At 26.5% G+C, this 21045-nt stretch overlaps 1 protein-coding gene across 1 annotated transcript; it reads left to right on the top strand.

Annotated features, from left to right (window-relative positions):
- Positions 1 to 836: 836 nt before the first annotated feature.
- On the top strand, positions 837 to 20984 carry LOC135926432 (trehalase-like). The gene is made up of 13 exons (XM_065462317.1): positions 837 to 933; positions 8466 to 8579; positions 8700 to 8800; positions 11584 to 11858; positions 11923 to 12023; positions 12133 to 12225; positions 12279 to 12521; positions 12586 to 12635; positions 12697 to 12891; positions 13610 to 13845; positions 17814 to 18038; positions 18094 to 18135; positions 20751 to 20984. The coding sequence occupies exons 2-13, from the start codon at positions 8479 to 8481 to the stop codon at positions 20964 to 20966; spliced, it is 1878 nt and encodes a 625-aa protein (XP_065318389.1). The 5' UTR covers positions 837 to 933; positions 8466 to 8478; the 3' UTR covers positions 20967 to 20984.
- The last annotated feature ends 61 nt before the right edge of the window (positions 20985 to 21045 follow it).

Below are 21045 nucleotides of genomic sequence, written 5' to 3'. Positions count from 1 at the left end.
ATTAGCTAAAACCAAAATAATCTAATTTGGAAATTAGGGACTAACCTGAAAATTTGACGTTGTCATATAGTATATATATATAAAGTATATACTCTGTTTTAAATTTTTTGACTTATGATTTAGTATAAATATAATCTTAAATCGTTCATTTAATCAACCCTCCAATTCTTTCTTATATTAACCTTTAATAAAAATTAAAATATGATTAACAAAATTTTATTTTTACAAATTCCTTATGAATTTATATAAAACATTTTATAAAAAAAATTTCTTTATAAAATTCTTCTTTATTAAACATATCAATTCAATAAAATATTTCGTGACTCAATATAAAAATGATATTCAGGATTCGGGGACATCATCCAGCAATTATCTTTTTATTATATTTTAATTTCTAGACATATTTAATTAAGTTATATTATATTTACATATAATTGATTTTGATTAAACTTCTCTTATTTTATTCGATTTATTTTGTTTAAAATATTATTTAAAAAATATATTACTTTTCAGTGTCTTATTTACATAATTACTCATGATTTCTAAATTTGAAAAAAAATATTAAATGCTTTTCTGTTTCGTCTTACTAAATAAAATACAAAATAAATTTAATTTAATTTAATAGAATTTTGTTATTTATTTTATTCTTTTAAAGTAAATTTTTTTCGTATAGTTTTTTTTTAGCAAAATAAATTTTAATAACTTTAAATTTAATATTAAAATTTAAAAACTCTTTATAAGTTCAAAAAAAATATAAATTTAATGTTTGAAATTTGAAAACAAAAATTCTAATAAAAAAATTAAACTTTAGTAAAAATAATTTCCTAGTTCAAAAAATTAAAAACATTATAATAACTGTTATATAATAATTATTTGGCGAATCAGTTAATTTTAAAAATATTTCCAAATTCCATATTATATTTCATAATATCCGTAAGATAATATTTGATATTGATGTTTATAGCTAAAATGTATCTAATTTAATGAAGAGAGAGAGAAAAATTGAAATCGAAAACTATTTGATTGAGTTAAGCAGTTCCTCATAATTTAAATGGCTTGAATTATACATATATCAATTTTTATTGCATTTATTTATTTAACTAATGATTATCAATTATGTTCTGCGTGAACGGACAGATCGTGTCATGCAAAATTATTGATTTTTGGCATAATATGAATTCGTTTTTTTATGTTATTGAATTATTAATTCTTTATTATTATTTTCATTTGTAAATGTAATATATAATATAATAATGAATATTTTTTACTATTAATTCAAATTGTTATCATATCTTATAAATAATGTTTATAATATTAATAGAAGTAGGAAAATCTATAAATGAGTTAATTTTTTGATTCATGACCTTTAGATTTATTATAGTAATCATTAAAATTTTAAAAATCCTTGAGTGGACTTTTTATTATTATAAAAAAGTTAAAAGTTTTGATTAGATCGTATGTTTTTCAACACTCAAGACCTTCAAAATGCAGTTGAAGCAAAGATAATATAGTAATTTAATTTAAAAATTGTCTTGCGACTGAAAATATTATACTATGAGAGAAAGATATTTTAGCATCTCGGCCTTTAGGGCTTAGATGTTCTTCGCTTTACTATTTAACCCAAATATATGTTTCATATAGTTATATGATAATAATATTAAAATTTTATTCAACATACTGAAAAACCTCTATGTTCTGTGGTCAGCGGCTATTTTTAAACATCGAATCTTTAAAAGTATATGAATCCAAAATAAAAAACACTATGGAAAAAATAATTAATCTCAAGTTTGTTTCCAATTTATGGCATCAAGCCACTCTCCACTGCAATAAAGGAAATATAGGGTTACAATCACCCATAGTCTTATCAATCAGTGGTTTTATCTCGTCCAGATGGGCAAGCTTCAAAATAGTAACTGATCACTTATCCTTGCCAGATGCTCTATTTGAAGAAGCCTATATCATATGGAAAGCCTCAGTGGGCGGTGATCAACTTCTGGCCTCCCATGAATAAAAGGATTGGGATAGTCCGATGATTGCAAGGTCCTTTGATTAACTCTACTATCTGAAGATCATACCCTCTTAGCCTCTCTCAACCAAGGGTCTGGATATGAATACCTAGACGCCATTCCCTTTAGAAATCTTGACCTCGAGCTGTCAAACCAAGAATTCAGCTTTGCAGTGACCATTCGCTTAAATGTGACTGTCTCAGTCTTATATGAGTGCTCCAAGTGCAAGAAGTTAGGCCAATCTGGCTGTCATTTTCCACTGCATCTTTAGCAGTGGACGTTCAATTCAACATATCAGATGCAATGCTCTCATTAAACGGGTTTTAAGTCTGCAAGCTTTCCTACCACTTTAGAGCCCCGGCTGGTCTCTTCACTGATGGGAGACGGCCCGATGGACAAATTTTTTAGGAAGTGGCCTATTTCTAGTCTAACATCAATAAAGACATCTTAAAATGTACGGAAGAGTTTAACAATATGTGAACATTCCTGAATGAATATTAATTCATACCAGTTTGCACTATAACCATGACATTTTTGAAGCCAGGCTCTTAATCTAATTAAAATTGACAGGGTCACAAGAATTAAATCAGGAGACCCAAAAGGCGTTTACTTACGTCAACGCAGAAATTCAAATTATAAAATCTAATTTAATATTCTTTGTAGGTTAATTTTCCGAGCAGCTGGAATGATCTAGATCTTTTTCCCTTCCCAACATTGTTTATAATCATTTTTTTTCTCATTCTCAAATTAATAAATATATGTAGGGGAGACTGGGGTTAGTCGAACCAATTTTTACAAAATTGTCTATAGCTCTTGTTGTTTTATAGATAATATAAAAAATAATATATGATTGGATACCTAAAACTATACTCTATAAAGGTGCCTTATAAAAAATCTTAAGAATATAATTATTTTTTTTTAATTTTATTTTTTGTAAAAGTGAAAATTTTGTTCAACAAGCTCCAATAGCGGGGTGGGGCAAACCACTTCAAGGGGCTTCCTAAACCATTGGTTTTTTTAGGCCATAATAAATTGAAATGCATTTTTATTTATTAATAATGATATGTATAGAATAATTTTATTGTTTTATTGTTCAAAATATCATAATACTTATTAATTGAAGCTAATTATATATAAAAATTGAAACTTAACTTTGACTAATTTAATAAACATTTTGGACATAAAAAAATATGAATTTTAAGGAGAGATTAAGATTTATTAGCATAAATCCTAAATACCAATCATAAACAGCCATGAAATTGCCTTTTCAAGATTTTGAAATTTTTTTCATTATTAATTGCTATAATTGACGTGTATGGTTTAGCAAACCCCGCTAGCTCTTAATTGACAAATCATGATTGAAATAATATCTAGATTTGATAAATACTCATAAAACTTACCCAAATTATAGAAGAATGTTTAAACTTTGTAATAAAATTTAATTTACATATAAATGATCATATATTTTAATAAAAATTTAAATTCTGTCATGTAAAAATCTTTTGAATATTTCATCAAAATTTTATTTCTTAAATAAAATTTTTAGTAATTAATTATTTTAAAATATATTTTGTCCATAGATGTATACTAATGAAAACTATATTAGGATAAAATTTTAACTTTCTGGCGTATTTGATTTTAAAATGAGATTAAGTGGTTTGCCAAGCCCCGGGGGTTTACTTAACCCCAGTCTCCTCTACCTTTTTTTCTCATTTATATTCGCGATTCTGGTATTTATAAAATTTTAATATACTATCTGTATGAATTAAATTGATTTTTCCCGTAAATTTATAATTATTGATTTATATTTATTTAATCTATTCACTCATTTATAATGTATTTATATTATAGCAACATATTTTCAAATATACATTAATTTTTTTAAATTTTATATTAATATATTTTAGGTAAACAAATATAACTTGTATTTTTATAAACATTTATATATTTTAAAATAATATTTAATATCTTTTAATTTTAAAATAAATTGTTATTAGATGTAAAACAAATTAAAATCCTGCAAATAATGATCGTGTAGTGCTTGTCTTTTTTCTTTTTAAAAATATAATGTTGCAATATAATTTTTAACCCATCACAGGAGCCCAACCAAGAGAGAGGGAGGGATTTCCCCTCATAGCAAATTTGTCTGTTGCCGTAAATATCATTTTAAGCTAATAAACATTCCCCCCCCCCTCCGAATGTATACAATATATCACTAAAAAGAAGAATTTGAAAGAAATTAGTAAAAATTAAAAACTTTTTAAAATAACAACAAAATTTCTAGAAAAAAAACATTTTTTATAAGAAAAAAAAGTGAAAACCCAAAATTTATTTTATAAAAAATATAATATCAAAGGCCTTCAATAAGTGGACCTAAAGACCTCCAATAAATTTTATGAAAAACTCTACCTAATAGTGTTTCTCCTTCTCTAGAAAAATCCTGGATATACCTATGACCCATCATTATGTGTTTGTCAAAAAATTTAAGAAATAATAAAAACGTATTAACATTTAAAGGATCCGGTCGAAAGCCGGGCAAAATGGTATATGAGAGTATGAGGGCAAAGACCCATAAAAATGAGGCCGCTAGGAAAATGCGTCTACAAGGCCGCAGCATTGCCAATTCGCTTCTAGCCATATACACTCGGAGGAGAATAGTCATACTATTTTATTTAAACATTTTATCACTAATTGAAGCATAAAGATATAGGATTCATTCATAGACTTATCTAAACCGAATATAAACCAAATTGAAATTTATTTCGGTTCGTATCCCTGGCTTTATTAATGTTTGATATTTATAAATATTAAAAACATATTAATATACTATTTTAATTATTATATAATAGGAAAATTACAATCTTAATTATTAAGATGGCTACCTAATACGTGTCATTCTTTGCCTTCCTGTCGTTATCAAATGGTCTATATAGATTACAAAATATTATTCCGTTTTATGAATATAGTTTGAAGTTTAAGAATTATATCTATATAAAATTAATATGTATATATGAAGTTTAGGAATTATATCTATATAAAAAATATTATTAATTTGAATGCGTGAATTCGTAACTACACTAAAATAATGTAGTATAAGAGATTTTTTGTTAGAGGCAATATAATTAAATAGATAAGCAGTTAAGAGTGATGGCCACTGGCACATAACCACTTATCCCCGATCTCTTATATAAATTATATTTTAATTTTATATAGTGGAATCGCTATCTTTTTCTATTTATATGATGGATGGGAAGGGCTCAATTTTGAGTAATCTAAGAAATTCAGAAAATTCTATTATAATTGCCTAGCAAAAAAGGAAAATTCTCTAAAAGTAACAAAAAAAGTTACCCATATCGAAATATATTTTTAAAATTTCTGGGGGTTTTCCAAATTTTTTAATGGGCTTGAGTCTTCACTCCCTATTCCAACGATACACTTATTTTATTCTTTTTTTATGAGTGTTAAAGAAATTGTTAAAAGAAATTCTTGATTTATATCGCTGTATTCAAAAACTGATGCGCCACAAATACTTTATAAATTTTATTAAAAAATTTGACAATTTTATTTTTGTATAAAAAAATTATATTTTGCTTATTAAAAATTAGTGATATAAAAATTCGTCATTGCAATTGTAGATCTAAATGCAATAACAAGTCTACTATAAATCAATTATATCTAAACCTGTGCGCCGCTTGCAATTTTATTCACGCCAGAACAGCCTCCGATTGAGATCATCGGCGCGAGTCGGCTCGCCGCCAATTTTATTTATGGCGGCGGCGCAGTATGTATAATTTTTAGAATGCTGTTTAATTATATATATATTAAATTATTATTATTTAAATTTGAATATTAACATTAATAAAATCAACATATGAATTGTATTATATTGCTAATAATAGAATAGTGTATATCATTTACATATATTCATATATCGTATTTCATTTCCACAAACAATATATATTAATTATTTTTATGGACTTGCACGTTTTAAACTACCCTATATACAATTCTGAAATAGCAACTCTCTCTACTAATCATAAATCAAGTTATGTCTGGAAGTAATTTGGAAATCTTTTTGAAGAATGAAAATAAGAAAAGTACAATAATGCCTGATTATATGTATTGCGAACCTTGCCTAAAATTGGGGAAAAAAGATGAGGAAGATTCGGATAAACATAATCCATTTTATTGATATTCTCATTAAAAAAATTAGAGAAATTATTTCAGCCCACAGATATCGAGTAGCTGATTTGGAATGTGAAATTGAGGAAGAGCATCGTAAATGTATGCAGTCAGTTTATGAGACAGGTCATATCTTGGATAATGATGATTCTGATCCATACTTTGATGACCATTTTGATATGTCTGATGAATCGATAGAAATGGCATTGCACCAATCAATCTAATTAATATAAAAACTTTAAAATTAAATTGCCCTACCAGCTGGAAAAGCATATTAATTATGCTAGAAAGTGTTCGTATTGTAAACAAAATTCCTATAAATAATGTTATAAATAAAATAGGAAAACAATCTTTAAAACTCTTTTAATGAATGGCATATGATTGATGAGCTTTACGCAGTATTAAATCCCTGAGAGTCGGTGAAATTTCTTTCCTCCCAAAAGGAATCGACATTATACTTAGGGTTATTATTTCGCAGTGAAATAGAAACCCTAAAGCAATAGATCTGATTGCTCAGATATTATTTGGAAAAGAAAATATGAAAAAAAAACTTGACCATAGGTTTCCAATTACTGAACTTTAAGTTATTTTATATTTTTATTAATAAAATTATATTTTAAACATTTATATTAGCGACTCTATTTGATCCCAGATTTCAAAATCTTAAAATTGTTTGAGAATATTTTAATTCGAATTTTACGACATCATTGCAATTTTTAATTAGACATTTAAAACTTTTAGATGATAGAATTGCACAGAATGAGATTCAAGTTGAAGATAATGGGCAAGCATCCAGTTCTTGTATAACTAATAGCTCGTGAACATTCCCTTCCAAGCAAAGATTATAACAACATTAGTAATCTAGAACAAGAATGTCATATTTTGCTCAGCCAACATAATATCCCAGAAGAGGTTGCACATTAATCTTTTGGGAAAAAGCGACAGGAACTTCCTAGGCTTATTTAGCCAGGAAGGTTCTTTGTATACCTACAAAAGAGTTTTTTCTATTCAAAAGGACTTCTTTATATCCCACGAATCTTGATAAAATACTATTTATTCATGACAATTATAATTTTTCTGAATCTGAATTCTGATTTATTATATTTCATACTTTATATTTTGTTTGCATTCCAAATTTATATTTTAATTTGTTATAATAAAAACAATAGAATATTACTAATATGTGTTGTTTATGTGACTCTGATCTGAGTAAAAATGCAATTTCAGAGTTTATTTCTGAGAATGAGAAAATTAAGTTTAAATTGGAGTGAGACAGGAAATAATTTAAGAAATGAATTAAACTATGTTAACAATGTGTTAGAAAAGAGCGCCCAAATTAATTATAAAAAAATGTAATACTTTGATTTATAAATTAAATTCATTAAAAAAATACAATGATTTATAAATTAAATTTTTTTAAATTAAATATAGCGCCACCGCCGCCGGCAATTTAGTAGGCGGCGGCGAAATCGGCACGCCGCCGAACGCCGATGAAAAAATTAAAAAATAACGCCGCCGTCGATTGAGACATTGGCGCACAGGTCTTATTATATCATGAACTATGTTGTACTCGTATATACTTAGCATTAGCCATTAGTGTATTATTAAAGTGAAAGTTTTTCCTGCTCTATTATTGGTTTATCGTATATTATTTTTTAAAAAAGGAAAATGTTTCATTGTCATATTTTACGATTAAATTTATAAGATTTTTGAAATTATATTTTAATCGAACTTCAATATTATTATTATTACTCCACTATATTTATAAAAAAAATTTCAAAATGGTCAAAGTTTATTTTTAATTCGTAGTTAAAATTTATATAGAAAATAAAATGAACAATGCAAAGGAAACACTTATATTGTCAAATAATAATTGACTTTTTAAATCACTAAAGTCATTTTTATTTGTGAAATAGTTAATAACTTCTTTCTATTTATTAAAAATGAAAAGTATCCTTATAGACGGAATGCGATAGGATAAAAAAATGAAGAAATATTTTTTAATTGTTAATATAATATTTTGAAAATTTCACAATTGTTTGAAATAATAACAATAATAAAAATAATATTTGAAAAGATATTGAACATGAATTTTAAATCGAACAAAAAATTGTCATATAAAAAATAACCATCATCTTTTTTTGTTATAAATGAAGGACATAAATATGTAGAATTATGTAACATAGTTGTATGATAAAAAAAATGACATTGTACGATGCGATTTGCCTTCATGAATAATTTTAATATTGAATATTCCTATTTATTTATATTTTAAAGAAGGCTTAACGAAATGTGGATATTTTGGATATTTTTATCGTGGAATTTGAAATGCTTTTTATCAATACTTCCTCCCATTACTATACCAAAGCAATTAATCCCGCCTTGTGAAAGGTTTAACATTTCGACCAATTAATGTATTAAATCGTTTTTATTTATAAATATTTTGTATTAAAAAAATACTATTTTACAAAATTTAATCACAGTTTTATCTTTCGTTAAATTATTCAAAAGCGAAATATTTTGTTACGGGAGAATTTTACACACCATGCAAACATCCCAAATATTCCAAAATGACAAAGAATTTTTGCACATGAGACTTAAACGTAGTCCAAGTGAGAATAAATTTTTATGTAATTTTTGAATACATGTTATATGTTATTACTAGAATTTAAGTGTATACTAGATTCTTTTACATTTAAATTATTTGTAGCCCATATTTTTTTTAATTTACAAATTTTTCCGAAATTGTCTTTTCGTATGTGTACAGTACCTACTCTATGATTTTTAGACAACTTTGTCATCAAATTTTTAATTAAAATTGATTCAATAGATTTTTATATATTAATTAAATTTACTTATCATAATATCACCAATTTCTAGAAATTCATAAGATTAGGTTAGGTACTATACTCATGCAGGAATACAATTATGGTAAAATCCAGTCTTTAATATATAAATATAACGTATAAATGATTTATATGCTGAAGATACTAATATGCCTTACTACATACATAGGGCTGTGCAAAGGCTTTTGGCAGCCCCGGAATAAAAATGAAATTTTCTTATAAGCTTAAAAAAAATCATAAAATAACTAACTTCGTCAAATGGGATTTGTGAATAAGCAGCTTGGAATATGAAATAAGTAATGTAGTACTGTAAATATTTAAAAAAATTAATTTGTTCGCGTTCGTCGTTCATTAACAAAAACTGAGTACGTTCGCGCTACATTCATTAGTAAAAAAGGTAAGCATTCAAATTGGTAAACGCTTTCAATTAAATCCATAAATATTATATTTTTTTTAAAAATGCATTTCATATTTAATATAAATAAATGTCAAAAATAGCATGTCCATGTTACCCTGCATTCACAGTTAACGCAAATTCACGGCTAAGTATAGTGCTGTATTTTTGTATACTTGGCCGCAAATTCGCTCTAACTGTGAATACAGGGTTAGCCATTTGATTCTTTATTTTTATTTTGTATATAATATAAGATATATAATGTGTAAAATTATAAAAATTTAACACGATATAATATAAAAATTTTCATTAATGTTAAATAATCGTTTTTCAAATTCCGCCTGATAAGGAAGAGTAATCAAAACGGAATTAGAATCAAAAAACGAGTTTTACAGGAGCTGAGGAGTGCCGTATTTATTTAATGAATTATAATTTTATTTTAGGATGATTATTAAAAATATTTAATTTTTATCCTACGTTTGAATAATTTTAAAATAAACTCCTCTCCAAACTATCCATTAATTCATTTACGAAAAAAAAACGAGATTTCACAATTTGCATTTTTTCCTGAATCTTCTTCAACTCTAAATTTTTTAATCGATTTCTTTAAATAATTTTTTTTTAGCATTTCATTTTGTGGAAACATTATCCAAGGAATTCTAGTTTTCCGGATGTATACCTAAATAAGATAACCATTTCAAATTAGAGACACAAAATCTTAAGGAAACAGCTGACAAATTATTCAAATTAAAAAAAATAAATATTAGCTTTTTTAAATTTGAAAGAGCGTAAAAACCAACGCTTTGGTCAAAAAAAATGTTAATGTTAAAAATTCATCCAAAAAAGGCCATTCATCATGTTTTTTAAGAACCTATTTAATTTGACCAAATTTCATTTGAAACATTATATTTATACAATATTAAAATAGTAAATAAAAATTATTTGTATAAATGTCTGAATTAAGTAATTTCGGCATTTTTTAAATTACAATTTATTTAAAAGCATAAGAAATTTTTTTGGAAGCTCTTAAAATTAGTGTTTGCAATGATCCGGTCCTAGTCGGCCTCATCATACTCTTGGGTCCCAAGGGACGGTCCGGTCCGACAATACGGTCCCATAGTTCGGTTCGGTCCGACCGAAGACCGATTAAGGAAGATAAAAGTTTACTACACTATGAATTGTTTTTAGTTAATGTGCATGTATAAATGATGAAATAACAAAAAACGAAATAGAATGAATCCAAAGATGGTTCAATCTATAATGACACTTGAATCGGATAAAAAATGGAATAATTTTTGATTTTTTAGAAGATAATTAAAATATTTATTTATATATAATTTATTTTATAACTATCTATCGCATTATATATATATCAAAAAAAATTAATTAAATATGTAAATCAAATTGATTTAAATTATATTCAATAAATTTGTATTTTAATATTCTTTTGAAATATTAGGCATTTGTATTGTATAATATAAATGATTTGATGATATAATTAAAATATTGGTATTTTGACACTTTTCATTTTTAATAAATTTAATTCAGAATAAAACTTTTGTAGCCTAATAAAAAAATTTTTTAGATGGGACCGGATCGGACTGGAGGGATGGTCCCACGATCCGGTCTCATTTGACTTAACGTTCATCGGTCCGGTCTCATTTTAGAAAAAGTGACCAGACCGGACAGACCGGACCGTTGCAAACACTACTTAAATTAGTCTAATTTAGCGGCCCATGACTTCCCTGTCGCTGGCTCGTTGTACGTGCTTATATAGCATAACCTGCTTATATCAATGTTCCTTCTCAAGAGATCAGAAATAAAATGTTAAAAACATGAATAGTTAAAAAAACATTTTGTGAAAAAATTATATATAAGCGTAGACTATTATGTATAATTTATTGGATTATTTTTTCAGAAAATATTTTGTAATAAACATCTCGATTAAAAAAGTAAAAAGAATTAAGTTATTTATGTTTCATTGGCCGATTTTAAATATAGATATTTTAATAGGAGGGAGCGGAGGGAAATATATTATTTTAAGTTTGTGGAGATACTGATGATGAGGAATAAATCACTCTATTATCAAAGCTAGTTACTATAAATTAAATTTATTATTCATTAAATATAATTTATGTGCTAAAAAATATTGAAGGCAAGATTAAATCAAGTTTTGAACTATTATCGCAAAACTTGACAACTTTTGACAAAAGACTTAAACAGTTTCTAAATGAGAATTTTGAAAAAATACCCACTAAATCGATACAAAATCCTATCACTCAGACATTTTTGAACATAACGGAAGATATGGAGCTCTGGAAACCTGATGATTGGGTTTCAAGACCTGATTTCTTGAAGAAAATAAAAGACGAAAGATTGAGACAATTAGCTAATCGCTTACATTTCCAGTGGTTGGACCTGAGTCGCAAAGTTTTACATTTATAACTATATTCTATACAAATAATCCTGTTCATGGTAATCCTTTTTTAAATAGATAAATCGAAATGTAAAGCGTAACAAAGATAGGTATACTATCATGTATATGCGAGATGGATTTATACTACCAAGTTTTTTAGCTGCTGAAATGAGATATTTGTGAGTAATATTTTTTTGAAAAAATAGTCTCATTCTTTCAATGACTTTATATATCCATTTTATATGATAGGTTATATCAATATTATTTATTTTTTTACATATAATATAGTGATAATTATTTCATAGTCCGCGCTATGCTATTGGCTGGTATGAATGAAACAGCTAAAGGGATTATTAGAAATATGGTGGATCTTATTGAAGAGTTAAATTAATATCATTTAATAACCAAATATTTTACCATAAATTTATTTTTAGAAACAATTTTAACATGACACCATATGGTAATAGGATTTATTTCAAGGGTTACAGCTCAATTCCATTGTTAATATTAACAGTATATGAATATTGGAAAATCAGCAACGATACTCATTTTGTAATATCGATACTAAAACAATTGGAGATAGATAACAATTATTGGATAAATAAACAATCATACATTAATAGGGCTGGACGCATATACCCATTTAGTACTTACCAGGTTTCCCCAAACTCTCCTAGGTATTACTTAATATTATATGATAAATAATTACACTTATTCAACCATTTATTTATTTTATGAGAGACCCTTTGAATATAACAAAGATATACGATTGGCCAAAACAGTTTTTGAAGGTTTTTAAAAATTAAACGATTCTCTATTTATACTAAACTATATTTTAATCTTATGGGTTAGAGTCTGTTAAAAAACTTTACACCAACATTGGTTCCATGACAGAATCCATATGGGAAGAATCTAGCAGATGGAATGCGGAAAAGAATGATGATGATCCATTTAGATCTGTAAGGATCATCGAAATGATTCCCGTAGATTTAAACGCTATATTATGTTTAAACGAAAGATTACTCTCGTTTTTCTATAATTTAGCAGGTTATTCCTCTTTTTTCCTTCAAAATTATAAATATTAATTTTAAAAATATAAAATGGATTTGAATATATATACCAATGATGGCGCTAGGGGAAGGGTTAAAGCGAGCTTATCAATTAGCATGCTTAGATTTAGCAATGTCACTCCTCTTTTTACAGCCCGACCCGAGTATAGCCCCGGGTCTATTTTAAAAAATAATTTCGGTTCGGGTTGGGTGGGGCCTAATATTTTTTAATAAATTTCTGACCGGATCGGGTTTACATTTTTGATATGATATTATTACATTTTGTCAAATAATTAGATATATTTTAAAATTCTTGCAAGAAACAAGGCGCTAATATTTTTTACTTGGAGAATATATTTTTTACAATCAAAAAATATTAAATTTTTCTATATTTAAATAAATTCGGGTGGGGTCGGGCGGACGAATAATTTTTATTTCGGGAAGAGCTTTTTGGGACAAATGGAAAAAAATTTGTTAGGAATCGGGCCTGGTAGGACAGATCTTTTTTAAAAAAATTGAACCGGTCGGGCTTGTAAAATTAGGCCTAATGCAGATCACTAGTATATAGTATATACTATAATAAAAGATTGAATACCATCTCCAGTTTTGTAAAAATATTTATTAGATATTGATTAATTATGTTTTAAAAATTGTTTATTGTCACATTTATTGTCTATTTAATTCTAAAAAATATTATTTTATCATAACTTCATAAGAAAGTACAATGCAATCTACTCTTCACGAAAGACGTTGTCGAGATAAAATTAGCGCATTAAAATTACTCTGGGATGATGAAAATGGAGTGTGGTTCGATATGGAAAGCCAGAATGAAAAATTGATAAATATTTGGTACGCTTCCAGTATGGTTCCATTATTTACCCAATGTTATGGCGATGGATTAGGTGGTAAAAGTAACATTACCTACGAGAGTAGAGTTTTGGCTTATTTTAAGGTAGTTATTAATTAAACATTTATTTTAGGGGAGACCGGAGTAAAACAATTGGTATTTTGCATTTTTGCCATAAAATTTTGAAATATAAGCAAGACAGAATAAATTATAGATTTATATGAAATCAAATCATGCCTCATTTACAAAACAAAAAAAGTGTATCTTTCTGCCTATAAGTTGTGATTAATTAAGTGAAGTGTACCATTTTTGCCATTTTACCTCATATCCATATTAAGGTTGTTAAAATAAAATGAAACATAACTTTTGAACAAAATATTGCAATTTTGGCATCTTGGCAAAATATTTCAACCTCAAACCAGGGATTTAAGGTTTTTATGTTCAAGGAGTTAAAAGCTATTCGCGTCAACATTGTAACACCGTCAATCGCTTTACTCCAGTCTCCTCTAATAGTGTTATTAGCTTATATATAAGTTTTAACCTTTATATCATACACTTTCCACAATCTATTTTAATTTTCTATTGTAAGAGCAATTTATTAAAATTAGGCAAATAAAAAATAAAAATCATGTTCATATCAATTTAATACTCTTTTCCCGCAAAGTGTATTTAAAAATAACGACTTTAAGAAAATATTATAAATTTGGAATTTTTAAATCAATTGGAAAAGGGATGGATAAATTGTCATTATAACTTTTGATAATAAGAAAAAGAAAGATTTTTAGATCGAAAAGAAAAAAATTGTCACCCTTATAATCACTTTTTATCGATGCCTATCAAATTAAAAATAGATTACTCTCGCTAATAATTAATCTTATTAAATAAATTGCAAAATTTAAAAAAATCGCCAAAATATAATTTTTAAAAATTTTAAATAGACGCCATCTAGCGGATGTAAGATTCTTTATTTATTAATCATAATTCTAAAATTTAGATATTAAACACAAACTTTCTTATCTGAATTAGTTATAATGGTATTAGTTATTTCTATATTTAAATATCTTTTAATCCCCATAAATAACTACTATTGCATACAGTTAACACTTTTAAACATTCTATGATTTCGACCATTTAGTCAATTATCCATAAATCAGGAAAGTTGTGCCTTTTCCACATATTTGGCCGCAATCCACTAATATTCGTTATACCACATGAAGAATATAGCAGCTCCTATATCCGATAATATGGATATTCTTTATTTCCTACTATTATTTTTAAGTGTCAATGATCATATTTCGTACTACCCTCTAACATAAAATGAAATTTGACAGCGGAGTTTTATTTACAAATGATATTTTTTAGGTCTTCTTTACTTTCTATTTTATTCATATAAATTAATTTTTCGTTACCTAAAATATTATTTCCTGATTCGGATTGGGCTTCCGATGTAATAGACCTGATTATTTTTTACTATTAAATAGTCAGTTTTCCAGGACAATTTACTGCATAATGTCATATATTTCTTAATTTAAAAGATGTTATAGCTCAGGTATTATTTCCATATTACACCCTTGGTATTATAATAGCATATACCTTTGGTATATATGTCACCCATGTTATGTATTTAACGAGTGAGAATGCCCCTTTATTTAATGGTTATAGACATTTATCTTGTATCCTATCTTATCTCTGAAATACTTAGTGCATATCCTCAGGAATTTTATAGCGGATGCTTGGCAATTTTTAATATTGTAACCTTGATTTCTATATCTTTTATAAGGCATCGGTTACAGTCTCTGTAACACCTTATTATTACACCCTATATGGTCGTATTCTGACCTTTATGATTTATTATACCTATAACCCAAATTATTTTTATCATAATTACACAATTACTATCTATGCAATTCTGATTATGTTCATACTTCTTATTATTTCCGTTTCCGTATCACTAATGATATTCTCTTTTCATTAGTAAATCTAATAATCTTATTATTTTTTTATATCGCTGATAATATTGTCATCACATATTTCTATTAATTTTCCTATAAATTTATCATTTTAAGAATTATATTTTCTAATTTTACCTTTCGTTTTTAATTTTATTTCCAAAATTTTTATATTTTCGTTTTTACTTTATTTTACTGGTTGCATTCTCCCTAGAGGTCGGTACAGGTCTGTAGACAGGAATTTCTTGTTGGGAGGGGGCAACTGTTTACTTTGGGTGGGGGGAGCAATATTTTTTTGAAATAAAACAAGTTAGGCGCTCAGAAATATTTTGCTATTTTTATTAAAAATTTGCAAATGTTAATATGAATACAAAATAATAATATAATGCGACGATTTTTAAATTTTACATAAATGAATTAAATGCTAAATTTTGTGTTATTTCTTTTCATAAGCCATTAAAATACTAAATTTTGTTTACGTTGATCCTTCAATGCAAGACAATATTTCGAAATTTTTAATGTGTTTTTTTAACTTCTGCAGGTAATAATTATTTTGCTATTTCATTTCATGATGTAACGTCTCCACATTTAAGTTAAATAATGATTCTAATGCGGGCCTTTTAACATGGGTTAAGGAGAGGACAATGTATTAATAAAGATTATAATTCATGTGTCAAATGATCTGCAATAATTTCATATTTTTCAAAGAACTCCAATTGTAGTTCTTTTCACAATCAAATTGCAATTTGGTCTCGCTTAAAAAATCTTAAAGATTTGTAGGTGTATAACGTACCCTTGATGATTTTTGAGGGATGGATTTAATTTTGATACAAGTTTTTCAACCATAATATTAAATCATTATCAATTTTTTAATATATTACTATATTTGTACCTACAAATTGTAGATACTTATTTAGTGTATCTATTGTTATTATTACTTCATAAATTATAATGTATATAATGTAATTCATATTAACGCATTGAGATAAAAGATAAAGCCTTCGACTGAATCACGAGTGGAAACGTCTGAGTTAAGAGTTCTATTAGAAAAGTAAAAGAATACTTCATAAATAGCTCATAAATAATTTGAGATTCTAAATGACAAGCTCTAATCTAAAAGTCTCTTAAGAGTATGGCCTGAATATTTACAGGATACGTTAAAAAGCCTAAAAAAATTATACAACGCATTAGATAAATTAGAAATTATAACAATATTATCACACCAAGACACTTTTTTATTAATTTTTTTTGAAGCAGGGTTTGTACTATTCTATTTCGGTAAAGTTTGCACCATCATATGCCTGGCTTATTATATTCGATAAATTAATATTTAATTCATTAAGTTGCTTTAGAATAAATACAATTAATTATGCTTTCAGCAGAAAGCCATTGTAAAACCTATTAAATTTTCTTAAATTTCTCTACAAAAAAATAGAACGAATAATTATGCTCAGGCTAAACTGATGCACCTTTTGTCTCATCAGGCTTAAGCTAAAAAAAAAGGTATCCCACCTTTGTCATATTTTTTTGATATATATTCCTGCATCATATCCGCCATAATAGATTAGACTTCGTTTTGAAATTGTGGTTATATATATTTTACATTTTTGGGTATTCATTTTATAATTTTATTTATTTCAGGATCTTTTTGGATGGGGAATAAATTATATTTTCATCTTTTGCAGCATCAGTAATTTTTGTTGAACTAGCCCTACGAAGTAGCTCCTGTATGCTAAGAAATAGCATTAAATCAAATATTGATTTAAGATAATAAAGATTACGGCTAATTTGTTGGATTACCAAAATTGTTTTAATCTTAGTATCCTTATTTATATTAAGATTTTTATCATGATCCCAAACATAACCAAAAAAAATGAAGATTATTTTTGAGAATGCACACTTGGAATTGTGCTCAAATTTCCAAATTCATTTTATAAAAAAATATTTTGGGATTATGTGAAAAAAATCTTTCATAATCAAATCAAAAAAAAATTAAATCTTTATTTCTTTTTAATCTTCCAATCTTAAAAATCTTTGAAAATTTTTGATTAAACAAATGTTAAACTCTGTTTATATCATATATTTTTTAACATCAATAAAATTATTATAAATGATTATTGATAGAAAATGAAATTGCATAGGTATCTCGGAGGTGTACCTATATCAAAATACAATTCGAATCTGGATTGGGATATGCCTTACACGAATGCGGCGGTGATGCTAATGATTATAGAAGGCTTAGAAGCTAGTGAATTATCATCAGCAAAAATGATAGCCCGCGATTTAGCTCAGAAATGGATATTAGCGAATCTTAAGTCGTATCGAGATACAGAAAAAACGTTTAAAAGGGTAAAATCAAAAAATATTTTTCGCTCCAATTAAATAATTTTATGGTTTTTTTTAGATCGATGTTAATAATTATGCAAAAAAATATCCAGAAATCGAGGTATACTATAATTATATCTTTTTATTAATAACATTATTATAAGGATTACAGCCCATTTTTTTTAGTAGATAAAGGTAGCTTCGATATGTTTAACTCTCTAAAGTCATATATGAGTTAATTATCAAATTGCATGTTATTTTCTAAACATTAAGAAAGCTCAATGATTTAATTTGTCATTATAATATAAATATATAATAATTCAATCGTAATTTATTAGTAGACAGGCTAACGTGTGTCTTTACTTGTATAAAATGGACCTCTACATCATTCACGTTCGCTCATTACTGGGCTGGTCCTAAGCAAACAAAGATAAGATGTTTTAACTTTTTGAAAATTTTGGCCTTTAGTTTTTATGAAATATCGTCTATTATAGGATTTAGCAAAAATTTTCTAAGATCAACATCTTTGAAGATGTTTTCCTTTTTTGAGCAAATGTTAAACTTTGGTCTATTACAATTTGATTATAAATAGAATCTAACAATATTCATTATAATTTTACCATTTTTATTCCTAACAATATTATATTTTTGCGCACAGTGATACCAATTGATGTTATTATTATTTTTTTATATATGAAATAAAATTTGAACTAATTATTTTACGTCTAAGGAGTATATAAAAAAAAAGGCGAGCAGAGGGTTAATAGTGGTAGAGTATCGATCTTTTTTAAAAAAATAAAATTATTTTAACTAAATAAGAAAACTAATTTACTTTATATTTCAATTTTTGAAATTTGTATAACCAATAATTAAGATATTAATGCTAAGGGCTAGACCTGTGCGCCGACAAACTATCGGCGGCCGGCGCAATTTTCAAAAAATCCTATCGACGGCCGGCGGCGCGTCGATTTTTAGCCGCCGTCAACAAAATCGGTGTAAATCGGTGCAGTTATAAATTTTTATAACATAAATTTTTTTAATTGCTTATTATTTTAAAAAAAAACGAATATACATTACCCTACAGATATCTCGGCATATTTTTTAATATTTATTTAATAGAAAACTCATTATAAATCCAAAATTGATTTCGTAATTTTATAATTATCATGTATAAAAATTATTTTATTTAAATTTTCGGGATAATAATGATCCCCTTGAATTTAACGTCAATCCAGCGGTAGAGAAAACTCTTTCACTAGGTGTGCTAGTCATCCAAATGTAAGGGAGCCTGGAAAGATTGGGAAGTTTACTCTTCTTTTCTCTCCAAAAATTTAGAACGTCCATATCTTGTGAATATCGTTTTCCAAGAAAACTGTGGCATTCTTGTTCTAAGTCACCTAACTTGGAATCATAATTTATATTTGTTAAATGTTTATTTGCCAATTTTGTCAAATAACTTAAATTTAATAATTCATCTTGATCCTCATTAGCTATATTTACTATCTGATTATCATCATTCTCTATAAGTTTAAGATGTTTTATTATAAATTCTGAAGCTGAACAATTTTGCTCTATTAAATACTTTGACACAATTGTCAATTTTTGAAATCTTGGATCTAAAAGAGAAGCCAATACCTAGATAATTTTAAATAAAAAATAAAAGAATATATTATTACTTGCAGATTACACACCGAAAATCATAACGCAAGTTTTTTTTAGCATATTTTCCTTAAGTGAAATGATTTCAGGACTTTCACTATCATTTACTATTAAATTTGTTTCAATTTCACTTCTAAAAAGTAACGCCAAGTTTAAAGTAGGCCCTTTTTGTACTGAAAGAAATTCGACAGTTTCTTTAAATTTTGAAAGAAATGCTAATAGATCTTCTACCAGCTCAGATTCATAATTTGATAAAGTGCTTCCCAATTCTTACAAAACATTATTAATTAAATTCTTAATTAATCCAGATATGCTTTCTAGCATAATTAATATACTATGCCAACGTGTTGGGGCATTTAATTTTAAGGTTTTCATATGCGTGGAATTATTGTTATTATTATCATTGGAATTGCCAATTTGAAAAGGGGTATCCGGGTATGGATCAATGCTGTCAAGATCTAACATGTCTGATGTTAAATCTATTGTACTTAAACATTTTTTTGATCTTCCTCAATTCTAATTCAACCTCTGCAGTTTTATATCTTAGAGCTATAATAATTTCTCTAATTCTTTTGCAAAAAAAATTCCAGACTATGGATTTTTTATTATTCAGAGTTAGGATACTAAAATTATTTATAGAATTATTAAATGTAGACATCCATTTTTTAAAATATACAAAATTATGGTAACGAATTTTAGATTTTTGATTGATTGAATTCTATAATGACGTCAATATAATTATGATTTTAAAATAGTAGAAAATAAAAATTCATCATCCTGATTGACATTAAAAAAATTACAACAGTGATGTTGACCAATTATTAGAATAAAAAGGTAAGAAATATGAAAGAAATTTCTGATCGGCGGCGTTTTCGGCATAATGGCCGGCTGGCGCACAGGTCTACTAAGGGCCATACCAAAGTGTTTTTAGCGTTCTAGGAATATAAGAGTTTGGTGGTCATATTTATAATATCATTTTAAATCAACAATATTAAAAACAATATCACAAGTGCTGTGTTTTTTTTATTAAATCATAGAATTCAATAAATATATATTAATATTTAAAATAAATGACAGGAAATATATTCATCAACGAACGCCGTAATTTTAATATTGCTCGATAAATATGGCGATACCTTGATAGCCGACACAGCTATAATCAAGAAAATAAATATCAAAAGTTCGGCATCTACAATATACACATTTCCTCTTCGAATTCAATCAACATTAAACTCATTATACCTAATGCCCATATACATATTTTATCTATTTAAGATATTATCGGCTATCTGATTAATATTTATATTCAAATACGCGTTCATTTTCAAAAAAGTTTGTAAATAAATTTATACATTTCTTAACACACCACAGA

Source organism: Gordionus sp. m RMFG-2023, chromosome 3 (genome assembly GCF_954871325.1).
Source record: "Gordionus sp. m RMFG-2023 chromosome 3, tfGorSpeb1-WG-v2, whole genome shotgun sequence".
Lineage (NCBI taxonomy): Eukaryota > Metazoa > Nematomorpha > Gordioida > Chordodea > Parachordodidae > Gordionus > Gordionus sp. m RMFG-2023.
Note: the sequence above shows the minus strand (reverse complement) of the source record. Positions and strands in the feature narration are given on the sequence as shown.

What these genes read in the sequence shown, in the direction of transcription:
- LOC135926432 (XM_065462317.1), top strand. Translation starts at nt 8,479, where the DNA reads ATGTGGATATTTTGGATATTTTTATCGTGGAATTTGAAATGCTTTTTA. An exon ending in GAGACTTAAACGTAGTCCAA is followed by an intron (nt 8,801 to 11,583) that starts GTGAGAATAAAT and finishes AAAATATTGAAG; the next exon opens with GCAAGATTAAATCAAGTTTT. An exon ending in GCTGCTGAAATGAGATATTT is followed by an intron (nt 12,024 to 12,132) that starts GTGAGTAATATT and finishes CATATAATATAG; the next exon opens with TGATAATTATTTCATAGTCC.